A 19,297-nucleotide genomic window follows, 5' to 3' on the forward strand; every position below is an offset into this window, starting at 1 on the left:
TTATCTAAAATGGAGGTGGTTTTCTGAGTTCCTCAGCAGGCTATGGACATTGTGTGTGTGTGTGTGTGTGTGTGTGTGTGTGTGTGTGTGTGTGTGTGTGTGTGTGTTAGATCTATTCTGGTTCCTGTTTTACCACTCAGTTGTTACCCTACAGAATCAAGAAGCTTCTGGAGTTGAGTGGAGACACCCAGAGGCCTTGTAACGACTGGCTGGCCTCTGGCCATCCTCACTAGGATGATGAACATCTCCCACCAAGGAGAACAGGTTAGGGGATGGCTTGAATGGGGCCCCTAGTGCTGAGAGGACAGAAGAACTTGCAGCTGCCAGGAAAGTCTTTATTCCCATCAGGGTGACCCACTCGCATTCCTGCAGTTAGCCTTCCTCTGGGACATTGAGTCTCTCCTTCACCCCACAGGCCACCACGGCAAAGAAGAACTCGGGGAAGAAGGTGCGGACATAGACGGCAGCCTTGGGGATGGGGTTGGCCATGAAGACCTCTTGCTTCTTCCGTCTCACAGTGCGCATCACCTCCTCGGCCACGTCCACTGGGTGCACCCCATAGGTCAGCTTTCTGAAAAAGACTAGAGAGCCCCCAGGATAGAGGAATTAGAGCCTCAGCAGGAGTGAGCTGGGCAGGGCCCTCTATGTGCCCAAAGACAAGGACACGTGTACTGGGCCTGGAATCATGGGCTCTGGGCCAGCTTTGTCTTCCCCTGGCTATGAGGCCCTGGGGAGACACTCTACCCCTCTGCACCTCACCCTCTTCATTGGTAAAGTGGGCTTGATTCCTGCCCTTTTAACTTTACAGGGTGCTTTTTAGTCTAAGAAGTGACAGAAAGAGCTTAGAAAATAAGGAAGTGTCAGATAAATTTAGGGGCTGTTGTTTATAGTTGTTGTGAAGTTGTGTTTGTCAAGAGCTTCCTGGAACCACTGCCCACATCATGGCTCATTTCGATTTCCTAATATAGATAGAGCTTGGGGCAGGATGTAGCATTCTGGAATAGTAATAATAATAAGGTACATTTACAGAGCACTCATAATGTGCTGGTTGCTGTTTTAAACCTGCTATGGCTGGAAACATCATTCCCCCCAATGACTCTACGAGGTAGATATTACCACCAGTCCTCATTTTCTAGTGGGGAAACTGAGGCACAGAGATTAAGGGAATTGCTTGTGTTGGAATATTTAATACATGACAGAGGCAAGCTTCAAATGCAGGCAGTCTGCCACCAGACTCTTGGTCTCTATCCTGTGCTGCCTTCTAGGAAAAGGGAGAGCAGGTCATTCTTAAAGACCAGATCCTAGCTATTATGCATGAGAAACTGAGGCCCAGAGACAGGCCATCACATGACCAAGGTCACAGAACCTTGAGTGACTGAGCCCAGCTGGGATGTGGTCTGCTGGTTACAGGTTAGGATTCTATCTGGTGCCTCAAGACTGAAGTTTGGGGACCCCGCCCTGCTATTAGGTGGGTGCAGAGACCCCACCACCCCCAATCTCATGCTTCAGGAATGCCCCCCTGGACGCAATGAAACGAGGCTGTCTCAGGGGCCTCCAAGGAGCCCTTCTCCGCCCTTGTCCCTCCGGCTTCCCTCTGAAAGCTCACATTTCCAAATGGAGGCATCCCAGTTTCCTTGACCTGGATAAACGTGGTACGACCGGATGAAAGTCGGACTCACGGTGCTGACGACAACGTCGTATTCCTCCACTTCAGCTCGGAGGCAGTCAAAGAAGCCCAGTGCCGCGTGCTTGGAAGCAGCATCTGGAATAGAAACCAGCCAGAGGTGGGTGCAGGGGCCCAACACTGCTTCCGGGGAGGACCGTTGGAGACAGGAGGCCTACACACACATTCCTACAAACTCGGCCAGAAAAGGCCAGACGTCACCTAGCCCTGCCCCACACTTCATAGATGAGGGCAGAGAGCCCTCATGAAGCAGCAGACTGAGGCAGAGGTGGGATTGAATCCAGTCTGCCACTTGCCCACTGTGTGGCCTTGGGCAAACCCCTTTACTGAGGCTCAGTTTTCTCATCTTTAAAATGGAAATAATGTCACCCTTGTCAAGTTGTTGTGAAGATCAAATGAGAACATGTATATAAAAGGTGTGGCACTAGCATGAGTTCCCATTTCGTCCCAGGAAGGCTGTAAAATAGTGCATCTGCTTTGGAAGACAGTCTGGCAGTTCCTCAAACACTGAAATATAGAGTCACCGCATGACCCAGTAATTCCAGTCTTATACCCAAGAGAAATGAAAACATACATCCACATAAAAACTTGTACACAAATGTCCATAGCAGCATTATTCATAATGGTCAAAAAATGGAAACAAATCAAATGTCCACCCACTGGAAAATGAATAAATAAAATGTGTTCTATCCATACAGTGGACTATTGTTCAGCCATAAAATGAAATGAAGCTCTGACACATGCTACAACATAGGTTAACCTTGAAACATCATGCTAAGTAAAAGAAGCCAGTCACAAAAGACCACATATGATACAATTCCATTTATACGAAATGTCTGGAACAGGAAAATCTATAGAGACAGAAAGCAGATGAATGGTTGCCTAGGGCTGGGGGAATGGGATAAGGATTAGAGAACGATGGCTAAGGGTGTGGTGTTTTCTTTTGCGAGTAGTAAAAATGTTCTACAATTATTGTAGTGATAGGTGCACAGCTCAGTGGATATACTAAAAGCCATTGACTTATATACTTTAAATGGGTGAATTGTATGGTATATAAATAATATGTCAATACAGCTGTTACCCTCCCCCACTAAAAAGCCTTATCAGCTTGTTGGTCATTCATCCGCGGACTTGTCAGTTCCTTCAATCACTCAATGGCAAAACCCTGCTCTAGGCGGGGCCGAAGGGGACAAGCTGGAGGCAGAGGTGTGTTGGGGTAGCCCTGCCCTCATGGACCCCACGGTGCAGCAGCAATGATTTGCATGAAGTGTGGTTAGTGCAGACAGGTGTGCATGGAGTCAGGATGTGCCCACCTCCAAGCCTGTGTGTCTAGTCTGAGCCTCAGAGCCCCCAGTCTTCCCATTTGGATGGTGCTGTGGCAGCCAAGGATGCAGCATGTCTTTGAGGAGTGAAAGGAAACCTGCTCATGCAGTCAGATGACCCCAATCACTCCCAGGCCAGCCCCCGGTGCCTGTCAGATGTTAGACCTAAAGGAAGAAGAGAATTTGGGGTCGGCCCAGGGTGGCCTCTTTGCAGTTCTGACATTTACGCGGGAAACCCTGAACTCCTTAATTCCTCAGTTGCAGAGAAGCCAGACCATGCACAGCTGATGGAGTAGATAGAGCCTTGTTAGAATTCTCCGCCCTCAATGCTGTGTTTTGGAAACTCTCCAAAGAAACCAGTGCATTGGTCCTATGTTGATCGTTGGCCAAAGAGCCCATTGCAATGGCATGCCACAGTATATCATATCACTGCTGCCTCAGCACCTGGCTTTAGGCATTGGATTGCTGTTTCTTTAATTAATAAAGGCATGGAGCAAGGAAAGAAAGTAATTCAGCTCCTGTAAATAGCATGTACAAAGAATTTACAAGCAGAATGAATAGTGGTGAGATTCACTAATTGTCTTGGAAGAGACAGAAATGAAGGACAAACATATCTTCTGTGTGTGGATCAAGCTCCATTTTCCGCTCCATCCTGGGCCCACAGGTAGATTGTGTTCCCCAGCATCTCTTGCAGCTAGGTGTAAGCATGTGACTGAGTTCTCACCAACAAGACGTGAACAGGTGGTGTGCGCTTACTCCTGGCTTGGGACTGTAGACATTGGGTACACCTCCTGATGCTCTCTGCTCTCTTTTTGCCAGCCAGTACCCAGACGAGGTGGGGACCAGCTTTGTGGGGACAGCCTATCTCGGTACACACCTGTCTAAAGCACTAACCACACCTCATGGGAATCACTGCACATGGAAAATGATGTCAAAGCAATGACTTGGCATGACCCTGGGTCCCTGGGTGACTGTAAGGAGCAGTGGTGCCCACTCACCTAGACCCTCCCATTGAGACTGTTACATAGAGGAGTAATAAGAGTTTTCATTTTACATCACAGTCTTACAGTACCTTAGGCTTAATCTAATTAATGCAAATAGGAAAAAGAAAGTAAAACACTATTAGGGAGATATATGGGCTGAATTGTGTCCCCCCACCCCCAAAAAAAATTCATATGTTGATGTCTTAATCCTACTATCTCAGAATGTGACTATATTTGGAGATAAGGGCCTTTGAAGAGGTGATTAATTTAAAATGAGGCCATTAGGGTGGGCTGTAATCCAATTTGATTGGTATCTTTATAAGAAGAGGAAATTTGGATACACAGAGAGACACCAGGGGTGCACACAGAAGAAAGATCATGTGAGGACACAGCAGCCAAGGAAAGAGGCTTCCTGAGAAACCAACCCTGCTGACATCTTGACCTTGGACTTCCGCCTCTAGAACAGTCAGAAAATAAATGTCTCTTGTTCAAGCCATTGGGTCTATGGTATTTTGTTATGGCAACCCAATCAGACGAATATTGAGACCCATCCATTTTTCTTTCCTCCCTTCCTTCCTCCGTCCATCCCTCCCTCCCACCAGACATATACCAAGCTCCTATTTTTTGCATGATACTGTGTGCCACACAGAAATATATAAGGCATGTTCCCCACCCTCCCAGATCCTACCATGAGAGATGGGAATGTCTCTTAAATTTTCCCAACTGGATCCCATGAACATATACAAAGAAGTCCCTCTCCTCCTCAGGCTTTTTAAGACACTCACCTTTGAAATTCTCTGTCTCACCTATCCTGGAATTATACCCTTTTCCTTTTCTCCTCCTTCCTTCCTCAGAATCTCTCCATCCCTCTTCCATTTTATGATGTGCACCCATCTTTTCTTTCCCAGTTGTACTCTTCCCTATCCTTCAAGGATGTCTTTATGGAGGAAGGAACAATTGAGCTGGGGCTATGCGCCCTTGTCAGGAGTGTGATCTTTATCTTGCATTGATCATGCATATCCTGACCACCTGTGAGACATGACTATCCCAGAGAGAGGGACCTTATCTTTCACATCTCAGTGTCTCCCATAGTCGCCCACATGCCATAGGAGGTCAAAAATAGGAAATGAAGGAACAAAAGAAAAACCAACAGACCATTTCATCTATGGACCTCCTCCCCCGCCATGTAAACATATGCCTAGTTCTCCACACATACACATCTCTTGTCTTATAAAGCATACAACATGATGCAAAACATTTTCGTCTTGGCTACTTACAAGCTGTACGGAATGGGATTCCAAACTTTCCTTGGATGTTATTCACTAACACAATTTGGCCTGTCCTCCGGGAGATCATGTTGGGAAGCAGAGCTGGAAAGCACAGGACAATAAGTAAAGGTTAAAAATTTGAGAACAGTAAGACAGTAGCAGGTGGACCCCTCCCCCAGATCTCCTTCCACACACCAGGCTCCTCTACCTTCCTGGTAGTGGGACGGATATGGAATGGACACCAGGCATCATTTATTCAGTTTTCCTAAGAATAGGCTGGGCTCAGCTGGTGAATTGCTGGATAATTTTAAATGATCCACCCACATGCATGAAAGTGGCACAGATTTCAATAATGAGAAAAGTGAAATCCCTTTTCAATTCTCCTATCACCTCCAGTAGGAAGTCTCACGTTGGTTCTAATGTGTCTTTAACACCTCTCTTGCATATGCTAATCTTTTAACAAAGAGAGGAAAGACCTCAGCTCTGTGTCTTGGGGGAATTTACTACTTTGTTTTGATTTCAGGTTTTCTTCTATTTATTGAGAGAGAAGGGGCAGTATGATAAAGATTTCTTCCTAAAACGAATTAATTTAAAAATGAGAAAATTCAGAGAAAGACATGAAGTAAATAATAGTACAGGTGGAATAGGGATAGGGCGAAAAATCAAAAGACTCAACTTTCAGAAAGGTTAATTAAACCCAGCACCTGCACGCTGGAGATGTGCAAAGTGAGACCCAGAGCTAGTGAGTAGACTCAGGTCTTTCAGCAAGTTAGAGGCCCAGCGAGAAAGACAAACCAGTCCTGGCCCTTTCCACTCCACTTTTTGCATTCTTCACTTTGATGTCAATGAACCATGAAACTCTCAAGAGGTTGACTGAAGGACACACTTTGGCCTGCTTGGTGTATCTTCAGGCACTGGGCTGAAGGAAATTGTTATCTCTGGGGCACCATTTTAGAAGCTCTTGGAAATCATCTTTCTGCCCGAAATATTTTTTTCCCTTATATGTCATGGAGATCCTGGCTGTAGAGAAAGAGACTAAAATCATGCTTCCTCAGCCTCTACCAGGGCACCCCACTCCCTAAATGTAGACATTCTCCATGTTTATATTCTTCCTCTTGGAGTTCTGCTTTGACAAACTTTTATTGTGTAGGGGAAGGGCTTCAACTCTTGGTTCTATTACATGTCATCTCCAGCTCTAGGCTTCACACCTTCATTTGAACATGGCAGTAAAAAAAATCTCCAAACAGGAACCACCATTTTACCCTTAAAAGGGATTCCTGCCTTCCTTGTTTCTTGCAAAGTGTTTGACAGTTTTCTGGGTCTTGTACTTTGGGGATAAACTGTTTTCTTCTTTATTACTAAAGAGAGACTCTCTAACTTTGACGAACTGTCATAGTTAGGAGCACACCAACCACAAGGCTGATATATCAAAATATATGCAAAGCATAAAGACAGTGAATGGTCCAGAGGTGTGGAATGGAGTTGGAAGGGAGCCATGGATATAAATAAGAAGAAGTAGATAAAGGGAAGGGCTTGGGAAGCAGTTTTCATAGAGTGGAAGGTTGGAATATACTAGTGAGATACTTTCAAAATCCTTTTTCTTTCATCAACATTTACAGTCAGAGTGTTGAAAGCTTTCACCAAATAAGTAGAGATTTTCCTGAGTGTGAGGGGCTGGAGACTTCATCCAGAATTGGATGACTGGCTACATAAAGCAGACTTCTCTAGCAGCTGGTGGCCTAGAAATCCACAGGGAAGTCAAACTCACGTGACCTTTGGTCAATGTGATGGGTCCAAAGTAATTGGCGTCCATGATCTTCTTGTCCAGCTCCAGAGAAATCTTATGGGCAGGCCCCTTCACCTTCATACTGGCATTGTTTACGAGGATGTCCACACAGCCATAGCAATCCAGGACCTCTTTGGCCACATCCTGGACACAGCTGATATCTGAGAGGTCTAAGAGGATCAGCTTTGGGGTGAATGTCTGCTGAACCAATGAGACAATCAAGGCATGTGTGGGAATACCTCCCTCCCACAGACCTTGGGGTCCCTCAGTCTAAGAGACACCCTTTTTGAAATTCAGAAATTCAGAGCACATGGAATTACTACAAAAATGATGAAGAAGAAGCAGAAATGACTCTGGAAGGAAGAAAATTGATGGAGAATCCACTCTTGGGGACCAGAGCAAATATGCAGTTTTAAGCCTGAATTTTTGGCAATGGGGCCATAACTAATAAACCCAAATGGGGCCATAACTAATAAACCCAATGGGGCCATAACTAATAAACCCAATGGGGCCATAACTAATAAACCCAAATGAATATTACCCTTCACATTCCAGTGGTAATGTCATTACTTAAGATATATCTGAGTTTTTTGGAAATTGCTTCCCAACCTAGCTTACAAGCCATATGTAACTTTGTAGCTACATTTTGTTTTTGACCAAAATCATACACTCAGCACAAGATCAGAGCACTATCTATGTGCCATGCATTGTGTTCAGCCCTAAACACTTGCTGTCATCAAGACTCTCATGATTTAGAGGGGTATGGATGGGAAAATTGATAACACCACGTGGTTAATGTAATCTCGGTGTTTGACAAACACTAGTACTGAGATATACCCTCGAAGGTATATCCCTGGTCAAATTTGTTTGAGAAACACAGGCTATTCTATGTTCTTGGAGATACACAATGCACATTAGCATATCAAAGGTTCTGAAAAGTCCTGTAGTAAAGAAACCAACCAGATAAGCTTGGCTTAACTCAGTATTTCTCACACAATTGACCTCAAAACCTTGTTTTTACTCAATACCTAACAACATTTCAAGAAACATACCTTGACCAAAGAGCTGCTCTTTAACAATCAATGAAAGCTAAGCGTGCCCAAGAGTTAGTTACCCAAGCTGACTGCTAGAAGGCCTTACCTTGCTGGGGTCGGCCACGCTGATCAAAGCATCATATAGATTCTCTAGCCTCTCCCAGTTCTTTCCACACAGCACCAGCCTTGCCCCACCTGTGTGGAACACCCGAGCACACTCTGTGGGGAAGAAGGAGAAAAGGCAGGTTGTGCTGTGTGGGTGGAGCCACTGATGGTGAGACATTCTGTCTTACAAATTCAAGAATTCAAAGAATCCAAGACTCTTAGGGCCATGAGATTCTTTAGAGGTCATTTCATTTAACATCCTCCCTGGACTGGAAATTTTCTTTTTCATTTCTAGCCTCAGCGCAGTTGCCTCCTCTGAAGAGGAGCTCATAGTAAGGTGGACCAGCCCTTCCTTCCTTGGATAGTTCTGATTATTAGGACATTTTTTTCTTAAACTGAACAGAAAGATGACCCTGTTCACCTAGCCCTCTAGGACCATAGCCTAAATATATCTCAATCTAAAGATATTGGAAACAGCCAATGTATTTCCCAGACCAATTTCATTTACATTTTCTCTGTAGATAGATATTCCAGCCAGGGTTCTTTTTATTAAAAAAGTAAATCTGCCTTCTGTGTAGGTTTACTTTTTCTGGACTAACCCAATATAGAACTTTCTCAACAGAGCAATGGCCAGCAGACACACAGCGTTCTTGTATAGCAATAACACTGATCTTTAAGAACAATAAAAGCTAACATATTTTGAGAGTTTACTTGTTCTAGGGATTATTGAAAGAGATGTAAAAATATTAGCTCATGTAATTCTCACAATAACCCTATGAGATAGTAACTTAGATTGAGTTCTCTAGAAGCAGAATCAGAGACAGGGATACAGTTGATCAGAATTTGCTGAGGGAGTGTGCTCTTCAGAGAAAATCTATTAGGGGGTAAGGGCATAGGGTAGGTGCCAGACAAGGATGTGGTCTCAGGTAAAGACTAGCCAAGGCTGCATCCAAGGACGGCTCTGGAATGTAAACTCGATTGCAAAGCTCTCCTACCTAGAGGCAAGAGGACTAGCCTTTTGTACATCTGTGTCAACCAGTCACTGACTGTGCTGCCTCCCTCTGAGTGTGGGAGCAGAGTGTGTAACTCCTGAGCAAGTCAACGTCTACCAGCAAAAGGCAAATCTGTGAGCCCTGGGCCAACATTTACAGCACCTGGGGAACAAATAAACTGGCCAGGCACAGGGATCTGAGGATCTGGGGGTGTAACTGTTTCTGTCCCATTTTATACTAAGCAGTGAGAGGCCTGGCCTGACCAGGGATGCTGAAGGATATAGCTGGGCAGCACTGGATGCCCACTGGAAGCTGGGTATCTTGAGTGCAATGACTCGAACTGATTCAAAGTTGTGTGAGGCTCAGCAGTCTGGCGCAGGGGGAGAGAACAGAGCTAGATGGACAGGACACAGTTGGCTGGGGTTTGATAAGTGGACATTGCGGTCATGGGAATTGCCGTATTGGTTAGAGAGCGATTGAAGTGCTGAACCATGCAGTCTAAGCCAGAGAGGAGTAAGAGTAAAGGCGGGGGGGAGGGTACAATAAAGGAGAAAAGTAGAGGGCTCCAGAGACAAGAGGTCTCAGTGAGGTCTAGAAACAGGTGTGGTGGGTATGACTGAGAGAGATGGGAAGAGGGAAGCTGTGGTCAGTTCTGCTGACAGGGAAACCTGAATCAAGAAATAACTGTTAATGATGTCACCGTGAGTTTAGGACCATAGAGAATGGATGATTTCTCTAAATGTAAGTATTTTATTGAGAAAGAAGCATGATGATTCTGGATGGCAAAGTTCAATAAAGACTTCAATCCATCTCTCAGTGAATTCGATGCTAGCATGTTTTGAAAAGTGATAAAAAGATCTTAAACTTCATTTGGAATAATTATAAACTTCATTTAGAATAAAAAACATGCAAGAAAAGCAAAAAACATTTCTATAAACAAAAATGAGGATGGAATAGTTATAATATATTTAAAATATAGTATAAAGTCACAGAAATTAAAGAAGACAGTGGTTCAAGTATAGATAGAAATATTGATTAAAAATAGAGCCAAGTATTCACAAGAATTTAGTATATGATAAAGTTAGTATGTTGAATCAGTGTGGAAAGAATACACTATTTAAAAAGTGGTATTTGGACTACTGGATAACTATTTGGCTGGGGAAAAAATCTAGATGCAATAAACCAAAATGTATTCAATAATTAAAAGTAAAAACAGAGTCATAAAAGAACTAGAAGAAAAGAGATGAATATATAACCCCGCTTTGGGGAAAGATCTTTTAAGCATGAAGCCGAAGGAAGAAGTCATAACAGAAATGATTTATAAATTTTTATCCTTAAAAGAAGCTTCCTTGCAGCAGACAACACAAATAAAAAGAGCAAGATAAACTGAGAAAACCTATTTATAATACATATGTCAGAAGAGGGTTAATTTATTTGACCTACAAAGAACTCTTATAAATCAAAAAGAAAAAAATGTAAAGACCTTAATAAAGGAATTAGCTAGTGAGATGAGTAAGGAATTCATAAGAGAAATACAGAGAATATACAGAAAATAAAAGTTCAATGCCAACAATACAGAAATGCAGATTAAAACATGTCACTGATTTTAATCTATCAGATAACCAAAACCAAAATTGTTAATAGTCACAGCTTCACTGCTGGTGGTGTAAATTGCCAAAATCTTTTGGAAGAAAAATTTGACAGAATCCTTAAAAATAAGTATGGACTTTGACCCAGTCATTTCATTTGTGAGAATTTTTTCTAGGAAGATAATTTGGAGTTACTGCATGGACATAGTTATAATATTGTTTATCTCAGTCCCATAATAATAGTAAAGAGCTGGGGATGATTGCAAATGTCCAATATTATACGAGATTGGTTAAGTAAATTAAGGTAAACTATATGTCAAATATTTTGAGGTCTTTAAAACTCATGTTGTAGAAATAGGTCTACTGAAATGGAAAGAAGTTAACTTTAAAAAAGAGATTCAAAACTGTGTCTAATATAATGCCATAACACTTGACTCTGTGTGTGTGTAATTGGATGTTAAATTGTACATATGTATATGTAACAGAATTTTAAATTGGAAGTTGGACCGAGGGACCAAGATCGAATAGATATAAAATTCCAAAGTTAGTTGCCAGTCCAAGATACAGATTTCGGAATTAACTATAACCCTGTTTTATGGAGCTCTTTACCCCAAAATTGGACAAAAATAGATCAAGGAAGAGGAGAGGGGACTTTGAAAAAGGATTTTTTCGGAGAAGAGAACTGTTATGTATTTGCCCATTATCTCTATCCTAGAGAGAAGTGTGACGGTAGGACCATTTGAACAGCATGCTATGAGTTCCCTGTGGCCGGGAGTCTGAGTCATGCCTGAGAAATCTAATGGGAGAGACCATGGGCCAACTGTCCCCAAGGCAGAAGAGAGAACTGTGGCTGCCCCATAGGGATCAGTCTGTGTTGTTGAAGATCCCATGCACAACCACAGTGGACCACAGGTAGGGCTTGAGTTGATTGGGACCTCATTTGAATTTTGCCCTAGAGGACATCTCAGAAGGGCAGCAGGACCCTAAAACAGAGGGCCTAGGGGGAGTAGATCCCGAAACCCGTGCGGAGTTGGCACTGAGCACACAGAGCACACCCTCTTCACAGAAAGTGTGAACTGGTATTCCCAGGGAGTATGCTGCAAGATCCACAAAAGTTCCACAAGAAAAAGCATCAGACTTGGTTTTAAACATGTGCCAGGCCATGGAGTTTGAAGCTGTCTCATAACAATGCCAGGCAGGTAAGATTTTTTTCCTGCTCTCCCTCTCTCCCCTCCTTCCTGCCCCACCACCCCCAGAGGCGTCAGAAAGAGAGGCAAGCTGGCAGGCAACCTGCTCTAGCCGGGGAGGAGTGGAGAGGGGGAAAGACAGTTCAACTTTAATGAAAATGGACATGTTTGCTAATGTATTGGATTGAGTATACCAGCTCCTGAACCAATGCTGTGTTTTAGAACTTATCATAACCTCAGGGTTTTGTATAATCTAATAATATTAGAAAAGTCATGGGACTGTCTGAGTTTTTTAAAAAATCAAGAGTCAGAGGTGATAATGTACCCTCTGCATATCTCATCTCACCACAGCCCTGAGTCTTGCTGGTTACACCTATAAGCATCATAAAGGAGCTGAAAGGAAATAAGATGAGTGTTCCTGAGTAGATGGCGTTTCAGGTGTGTTTTATGTTCTTTTACTTAAAAATTCCTTTTTTTAAAAAATATATGGCTTTTATAATAACAGAATTCACTAAAGAAATTTCATTAAGAGAAAGAAAGCCTGGCTTTCCTGATGTTCAGCTGGAATTCTGAGTGGCAGCCACGCTGGGTGTGGGGCAGCCATCATGGCAGGGTCTTACAAACCAGGGAAGTGAGATTCGATGAGATGAAATGATTTACCCAGAGTCCACAGCTGGTCGGTGGTGAAGCCAGCATGTTAGCCCATGCAGTGACATTCCAGGGTGCCTGTTTACCACACTAGGCTGCCTCTTGGCCAATGCCCACTGCTGAGAAAGGCACATGTCAGGGGTGTGTTGTTATGGGCCCACACCCTCCCTTTCTAACATGGCGATGGACACATATTTATAAGCTGGATACTGGGTAGGTGAAGAGCCTATGATCAAGAGCCAGACCAAACTTTTGGCCTTGACCTTCTTTGGAGGGGCAACCAGCAGTGTTCTTACCATCATTCCATTTCCCCTTTACTCTGCTAACACTTTGTCTTTCCCAGGGGCTTGGGAAAGGCTAGAGCCCAGTGGTGCAATCACTGCTTCGATCCAGCAAGCCCGAAGGCACACTCCTAAATATGTAAGTCATTTTTGCTCACTCCAGGCATTAGGTATACCCTGGTGTTCTTATTTTTATTCTTTATCAGCTCCACTGAGCACAACATTTATCTTGTGTCAAGCACGTGGGCACTAGGTTTTTTCTTTTTCCTGCAGCAGACATAAATTGAGCTCTCAGTCCCATATTTTCCCAAATCTGAGATGCCATCTACTGTAAGATGCTTCTTGATTTCAGAGATATTAAAATGCAAAAGGATGGCCTGCGAAGATTGTAAGTTGCTGTTGATTAAAAGAAAATCAGCTTGATTTCAGAAAATTTTAAAGGTGAGTAACTATTCATCTTAGAGGTGATGAAACACAAAAAGTGTTGTGCTCTTTGAAGTACAGTGGTTAAAAATTTTAAGAGTCACTCTTGCTGCAGAAATTGTGGGTGCAAGGTGACCCGATTTCTTACTTGGCTGAATGGTGTGGGTTTGGGGGTGAGGGTTAGGTGTCCTAACCTTTGGCTATTTGATTTCTCTAGTAAACAGCTTAGCTCTGGGCTCCCTGCTGGGTTTGGTCAGGTTCCACGGGACCAGGAGTGTGCTGTGGGCTGTGCCTAACCTGTGCCATCTACTCAGTGCCCCTCACTTTTTTCTTGCCTTGGACCTGAGAATTGGAGTAGTTTAAACCTGGAATTACTGTGGTCAGCATCATGTTTTGGTTGGGCATTTATTTAAGGTCACATACACCCAGCTTCTCAAGTTACTTCTAAATACTTGAACTTTATTTTTTTTTCTGCTTTGCTTTTCTTTGCAGGCTGAGTCCATACAGTACAGGAAAAAAAAAAAAAAGCGCTGACAGTAGTCAGGACAGAAACTAGACCATAGCCCTCTGTAAATGCCGTTTTGCCGCTGAGATATAGTTCCTGGGCACCTGATTTGTACAATGTGTCACTATAACCAAATAAGACTTAAAAGATAAATAAGACTATTTACAAATACATTACTCAGTTCTATCTAGTAATACAGAAAATCAAGAAAGATATAGAAGAACTGAACAGCTTCCTCAACTAACTAGAACATTCTGGGAATATTCCACTGAAAAACAGAAGAATACAGATTCTTGTCAAGTGCCCATGGATCATTCACCAAGATCATTTATATCCTGGGCCATAAAACACACCTCAACAAATTTAAAAGAATTAAAATCATACAGAATATGTTCTCTGATCATATTGAAATCTAGTTAGAAATCAATAAAACAAATATATGACATACTTCTCCAAATGAGTGCCTTTCCTCATCAGATGGTCACTTTTAGAGGCTATTCATTAAATAAACGGTTTTTGAGTACTTATTGTATGCCAGGCTTTGAGCTAGGAGGCAGGGACGCCACAGGATGAACAAAACATAGGATTCACCATAGGAGAGTGTGTGTCTAGTGAACCAACTGAGAAACACACAGATACAGCAGAGTGTGAGAAGTGAGCCAATGGTGGTGTGTTTCTCTGAGGAGCCATGAGATCCCAGAGGCCATTTCCTCAGGGCCGTCAAGATAATCAGGGAAGACTTCATGATGAAGGAGTCTCATGTTGGTTGCGGGTCTGATGCTAGATGGGCATGTTCTACTTGAAGAACAAAGTTTCCCCAAAGACTTTGACTCTTGAGTGTCTCTAGGTGTGTGTCTCTTATCCAGTTCCCCAGGGCAACCACCACTCCCTGTTGTCTTGTGTCTGGTCTGGTTGAGAAATGTGAGTGCCTGGCTTGTCCCTATAGGAGATGGAGTTTATGTCCCCCTCTCATTTGAGTACTGAGTGTAATGAGGCAGGATATCCTCTTCGGAAATTGCTTCTGGGACCCACATAAAGGCCACACAGAGAACCTAGTTTATCTGCCTTACATTTTGTTTTTTTCACCTTACATGTTGAATCCAAATTGATCACCCATTGAAACTGAACCCACCCTCAAAGCATGCAGATTGGCTGTCATTGGGATGCCTAAGAGAGAAGGAGTCTTAGAGAATTCCCACACAAGAGGATATAAACATTCTCGCGATGGCAGCACTGTGAGATTAGGTGCCCAGACTCCAGGGAGACTCTTTGGAAGGGGCATTATCCAATACTCATCACAATACTCAGACATCGTTGACTCAGTGAACGCTTTTTAAGCGACCTAATGAATGGTTGGCTGTGTATGTTCTATGTTTGATTAAAAATAGCAAAAACGACAGCAAAAATTACATCCAAACTATGTAACATATGGTGCTGCACTGCCATTGTGTAGAATGATAATCAGAATTTACAAACCTAAGGACATTTACTACTCCTTATGCCACAGATGTCACCAAAGGTGGTAGGGCCCTCATAGACCATTTAATTCAGGGGCTGCAAATGTAAATGCCTTCAAGGCCAGAGAGAGATATGGTTGAAAGAATCGGGTCAAGTGTGGTACAGTAAGGACCAGTGGGGTGTGTGGCAAACTGGAGCATGCATGTTCTACCTAAATGTGGTCATTGTTATTAGCATTAATCACACCTGAGTGGTACCCATATAGTTCCAGGCACTGTTCTAAGAACTTTCCATCTGTTAATTTATTTATTCCTCACAGCAACATGATGAGGTAGAGATTACTAGTACCTTCACTTTACATTTGAGAAATCCAAGGCAGAGAAGTGAAGCCACCAGCTAGTACATGGTGGAGCCAGGAATTGAGCTCACTGCTCAAGTTTGGGCTCATAACCAGTACGCTGCCCCAGCTAAGGGTTTTGCATTTCAAAATTTCTGGAGATCACACCTGCAGACCACTTCGACTCTGAGATTGCAACCCCAGATAGCCCAGTGCCCTCATTTCTCAGGCAAGGAAGCTGCAGCCTCCAAAAGAGAAGATACTTGATGATTAATAATAGACACTAGGAGAGAATGCAGCCTTAACTCTCACCTGCCCATTGGGCTTGCCTGCAACGCACCCTCCCCTGCTTGTCCCTCAGGGCAGGAGTGGGCACAAGTCGGGGCGAAGCCAGCTTACCCTTGCCCAGTCCTGAGATGGCATCGGTGATCACCACCACTTTGTTCTGCACGGCTGACTTTGACCACAGCCTGGACACCTCTTGGTAGATGAAGAGAAGACCACTGATTCCCAAGAGCAGCAACGGCAGGATGAGCACAGCTATGACTCCCATCTTGTTCTGGGGAAAATGACAAAAAGGAATTGACTTGGCTAAGAGACTCTGATGGAGACACCGGGGCAGGGGGAGGCCCCAAGGCTACACATGCACCAAGTTACACATGCACCAAGCCCTGAGTGTCCTCTCCAGGGAGCTGGTCTCTGTGGAAGCCCCGAAGGCTGCTTCCGAGCTGAACACCCTGTTAATCCCCAAATGTCTGATGCATAAGAAATTACTCACGGTGTTGCCGAAAGCAAACCAAATCCAGGGGCCTGCCCTCCCAAAGGTTAATTGCAAATTTAATTAAAATAGGTCTGCATTTTTGGAAGGAAATCCATGTGTTAAGGCCACTTGCTTGAGCCCTAATGACTATTTATAGCTCTCAGTGCACTAAAGGGCTTTACAGGGTAAATATAGTGTCTGTTCTGATATTCAGGGACACATGCTGGCCGGGTCTGATTTCAGAGTCCTTGCCAGGACTTTTAAAGCTCTCTGGTTTGCCTGTTAGAGGTTTCCTCCGCAGTTTGAAGCGGGGCATTAGGGATCAGGACTTGGGAATTCAGCACACATATCCTTGCCCTCACTTCCATTAACCCTCATATCAGGTAGCTTCTAGGTAGCTCAGATGGGCATGGCAGCAAGCCTTCTGGACTTCCCATTCTGGTTAGGGATGAAGAGCATAACTGTGAAACAGAATGGAGCCAACTGCAGAATGAACCACTTGGAGGCGTGACACAAACTATTGGAAAGAGCAGAATTTAGGGAGTGTTTTTCATTAGTCACAGTATTCCCCCTCTTTGAGGCTTAGCTTCCTCATCCGTGAAATGGACATAACAGTCTTATCTTGCAGGACCGTCTCATAAAAAGATTAACTATTGTTATCTTTAATGATTAAAAATATTAAGAATTTATCCCATGTTAAATATTTTAATTATAAAAGGGAACTTAGAGGTTTAGAAATGGAGAGACCTAAATAGCTAAAATCCAGTTCGAATACTCATACCATCAAAAACCAGAAGACCAGTCATAGCGACATCCTAATTTGTGTGGTAAGGATCATGGGCTGACAGGAAGCGAAGCAAGAAGCTGTGCACAGGAGTGGGAGTGGGGAAACTGCATTTCTTTCTTGCAAATTAAGAATGACCAGGAACATTAAAAGAACCTCCAGCTTTTTATTGACCTGTAATCTATATAAGAATGTGCACATAAATGTAACATTTCCTGAATTTTCATAAACTGGACATGTCCCTGTAAGAGCATTGGCAACATGCCTCCATCGTGTCTCTTTCCAGCTCTTAAGGGTAACTGCTTTCTATCTTTTAAAAGCATACATTAGTTTTACCTGAGCTTAAAACATTTCTTTTATTTAAATAGAGTCACAAGTTATTACTGTTTTGCTCAACATTACATTTGTGAGATTCATCCGTATTGTTGTGTCAAGTTGGAGATCTTTCTTTTCATTGTGCTGATACACCTCACATTTTAAATTTATTCCTCTGAGACGGGGCACTTGGGTGGTTTTTGTATGGGGCTGCCCTTTGACTCACCTAGGGAAAAAGGAAGGGGGAAGAGGATCTGTCTCTACTCTGCCCTCAGAAAGGCAGCATGATGGGTTTGGAGTCCAGCAGCCCTGAGTCTGAATCGTAGTTCTGCTTCTGACTTATGTGCAGCCTCGGGCACACATTAGACCTTCTGAATCTCACAGCCATCAACTGGAAATTGCACTAATACTATTAGCTTCCTCACTGGGCCATAGTGGACAATCGAAAATGTAAGACGTGACATTTAAACAATATCCAGAATGAATATGGCCCATAGCTGGGGCTGATGGTTTCAGTTTCTCCCTTCTCCCTGGCTATTTTTTCCAGTCTGTGTTGGTTCTCCTTGTTGCCTTTCCTCAATGCATGTCAGAATCCTTTCCCGAGGACCCTGGGCAGCGTTCAGAGATGAAGGATGCCAGGGCTAAGTCGGGTAATGTGTGCGCACATACTTTTATAAACAGTAGATTATTGGGTCAATATCATCTCCTCACCACCCCATGCATGTTCTCTGGCTGTCAGTCCTGTTAGCTTTGTTGTTCTCTCTAGCCAGGATAATCACTTGTTTTGCTGCATGAAGCCACTTCCATTCCTGATCTCTCTTTGGAAGGGTGGGTGCAGCTGATCCATAGAGGCACTCATGCATGGGTGGCAGGACTGTCGTAGAGTGGGAGGCAAGAATGGGGCAGAATGGTGGGTTGTTGAACTAGCCTGACATCTAAAAAAATTGTCTGAAAGGAGACTCAGATATGGTGGCTGCCTGCGTCTGCACCCAGGGAGTGGGGAGGGCTCAACAAGGAGACAATGGCTTCTGCCAGCACTTTCGTCTGGGTGAAAGCTGCCCCTCCAGCCCTTGCCCTGAAGCCGGAGAATTCAGTTCCTCCCTGTATGTCTCTAGGGCCTTTAAGCAGCTGCCCAAGTGTTGGAACTCAGAGCAAGTGAGTTTGTCAACGAAGAACAATGGGAGAAACTGATGGAGACTCAGAAGTAAATATGGATAAGTAAATGAAGTCATTTGATGTAATGGAAAGTGATTAAAGGACCTGGATCTAAATATGGACCCTGGACAAGTCACTTAACATTTGAATCTCAAGTTTGCTTATCTCAAAAATGGGATGATAATAATCATGACATTGTTATGGTGGCCAAAAAAAGTGGGAACCTGGTTTCAAACCATTAAAACACTGTAAAAATGTAAGAAATTGTTGTTAAATTTATTAAGGAAATAAGACAAGAAAAATAAAGAAATTATAAAAGGCTCTGTATCTTCACTGGGAAATAAATTTTAACAGCCAAAGGGAAGGCAAACACATGCCACAGAGTAAAGGAAGGAGATAGATAATCCTTCTGAAAGAGAAATTCTGGTAAGTTTCTTTTCCCCTTCCATGTTATATCTAGGGCAATAATGATAACGATAAGGGCCACAGAAGGTTCAAAGTATTTAACATGAATGATCTCATGTTAATCATGCTATCACTATCCTTCTGGGGAAACTGAGGTGTAGAGAGCATATTAATTTTGTCATGATTACACAGTCAGTAAATAGCATAGTCAAGATTTAAACTCAGATAATCTAGCTTTGGAGTCTGTGTTTTTTACTATTATACTGTTTCCAATTA

At 43.3% G+C, this 19,297-nt stretch overlaps 1 protein-coding gene across 2 annotated transcripts; it reads right to left on the minus strand.

Annotated features, from left to right (window-relative positions):
• Positions 1–317: 317 nt before the first annotated feature.
• DHRS7C (dehydrogenase/reductase 7C) lies at positions 318–16,161 on the minus strand. 2 transcript variants are annotated; one of them, XM_011358955.1, is made up of 6 exons: positions 16,002–16,161; positions 8,184–8,296; positions 7,031–7,241; positions 5,267–5,359; positions 1,607–1,762; positions 318–581 (listed from the first exon to the last, which is right to left on the minus strand). In XM_011358955.1, the coding sequence occupies exons 1-6, from the start codon at positions 16,153–16,155 to the stop codon at positions 373–375; spliced, it is 936 nt and encodes a 311-aa protein (XP_011357257.1). In that variant the 5' UTR covers positions 16,156–16,161; the 3' UTR covers positions 318–372. The 2 variants fall into 2 exon arrangements, with proteins under 2 accessions (XP_011357257.1, XP_011357256.1); XM_011358954.1 differs by having other exon boundaries at positions 7,031–7,244.
• Between the last annotated feature and the right edge of the window lie 3,136 nt (positions 16,162–19,297).

This window comes from Pteropus vampyrus, unplaced genomic scaffold, assembly GCF_000151845.1.
Source record: "Pteropus vampyrus isolate Shadow unplaced genomic scaffold, Pvam_2.0 Scaffold44, whole genome shotgun sequence".
Lineage (NCBI taxonomy): Eukaryota > Metazoa > Chordata > Mammalia > Chiroptera > Pteropodidae > Pteropus > Pteropus vampyrus.

What these genes read in the sequence shown, in the direction of transcription:
- DHRS7C (XM_011358954.1), bottom strand. Translation starts at nt 16,155, where the DNA reads ATGGGAGTCATAGCTGTGCTCATCCTGCCGTTGCTGCTCTTGGGAATC. An exon ending in GCGTGGCCGACCCCAGCAAG is followed by an intron (nt 7,245 to 8,183) that starts GTAAGGCCTTCT and finishes TCATTGGTTCAG; the next exon opens with CAGACATTCACCCCAAAGCT. An exon ending in ACCCATCACATTGACCAAAG is followed by an intron (nt 5,360 to 7,030) that starts GTCACGTGAGTT and finishes TGTGCTTTCCAG; the next exon opens with CTCTGCTTCCCAACATGATC.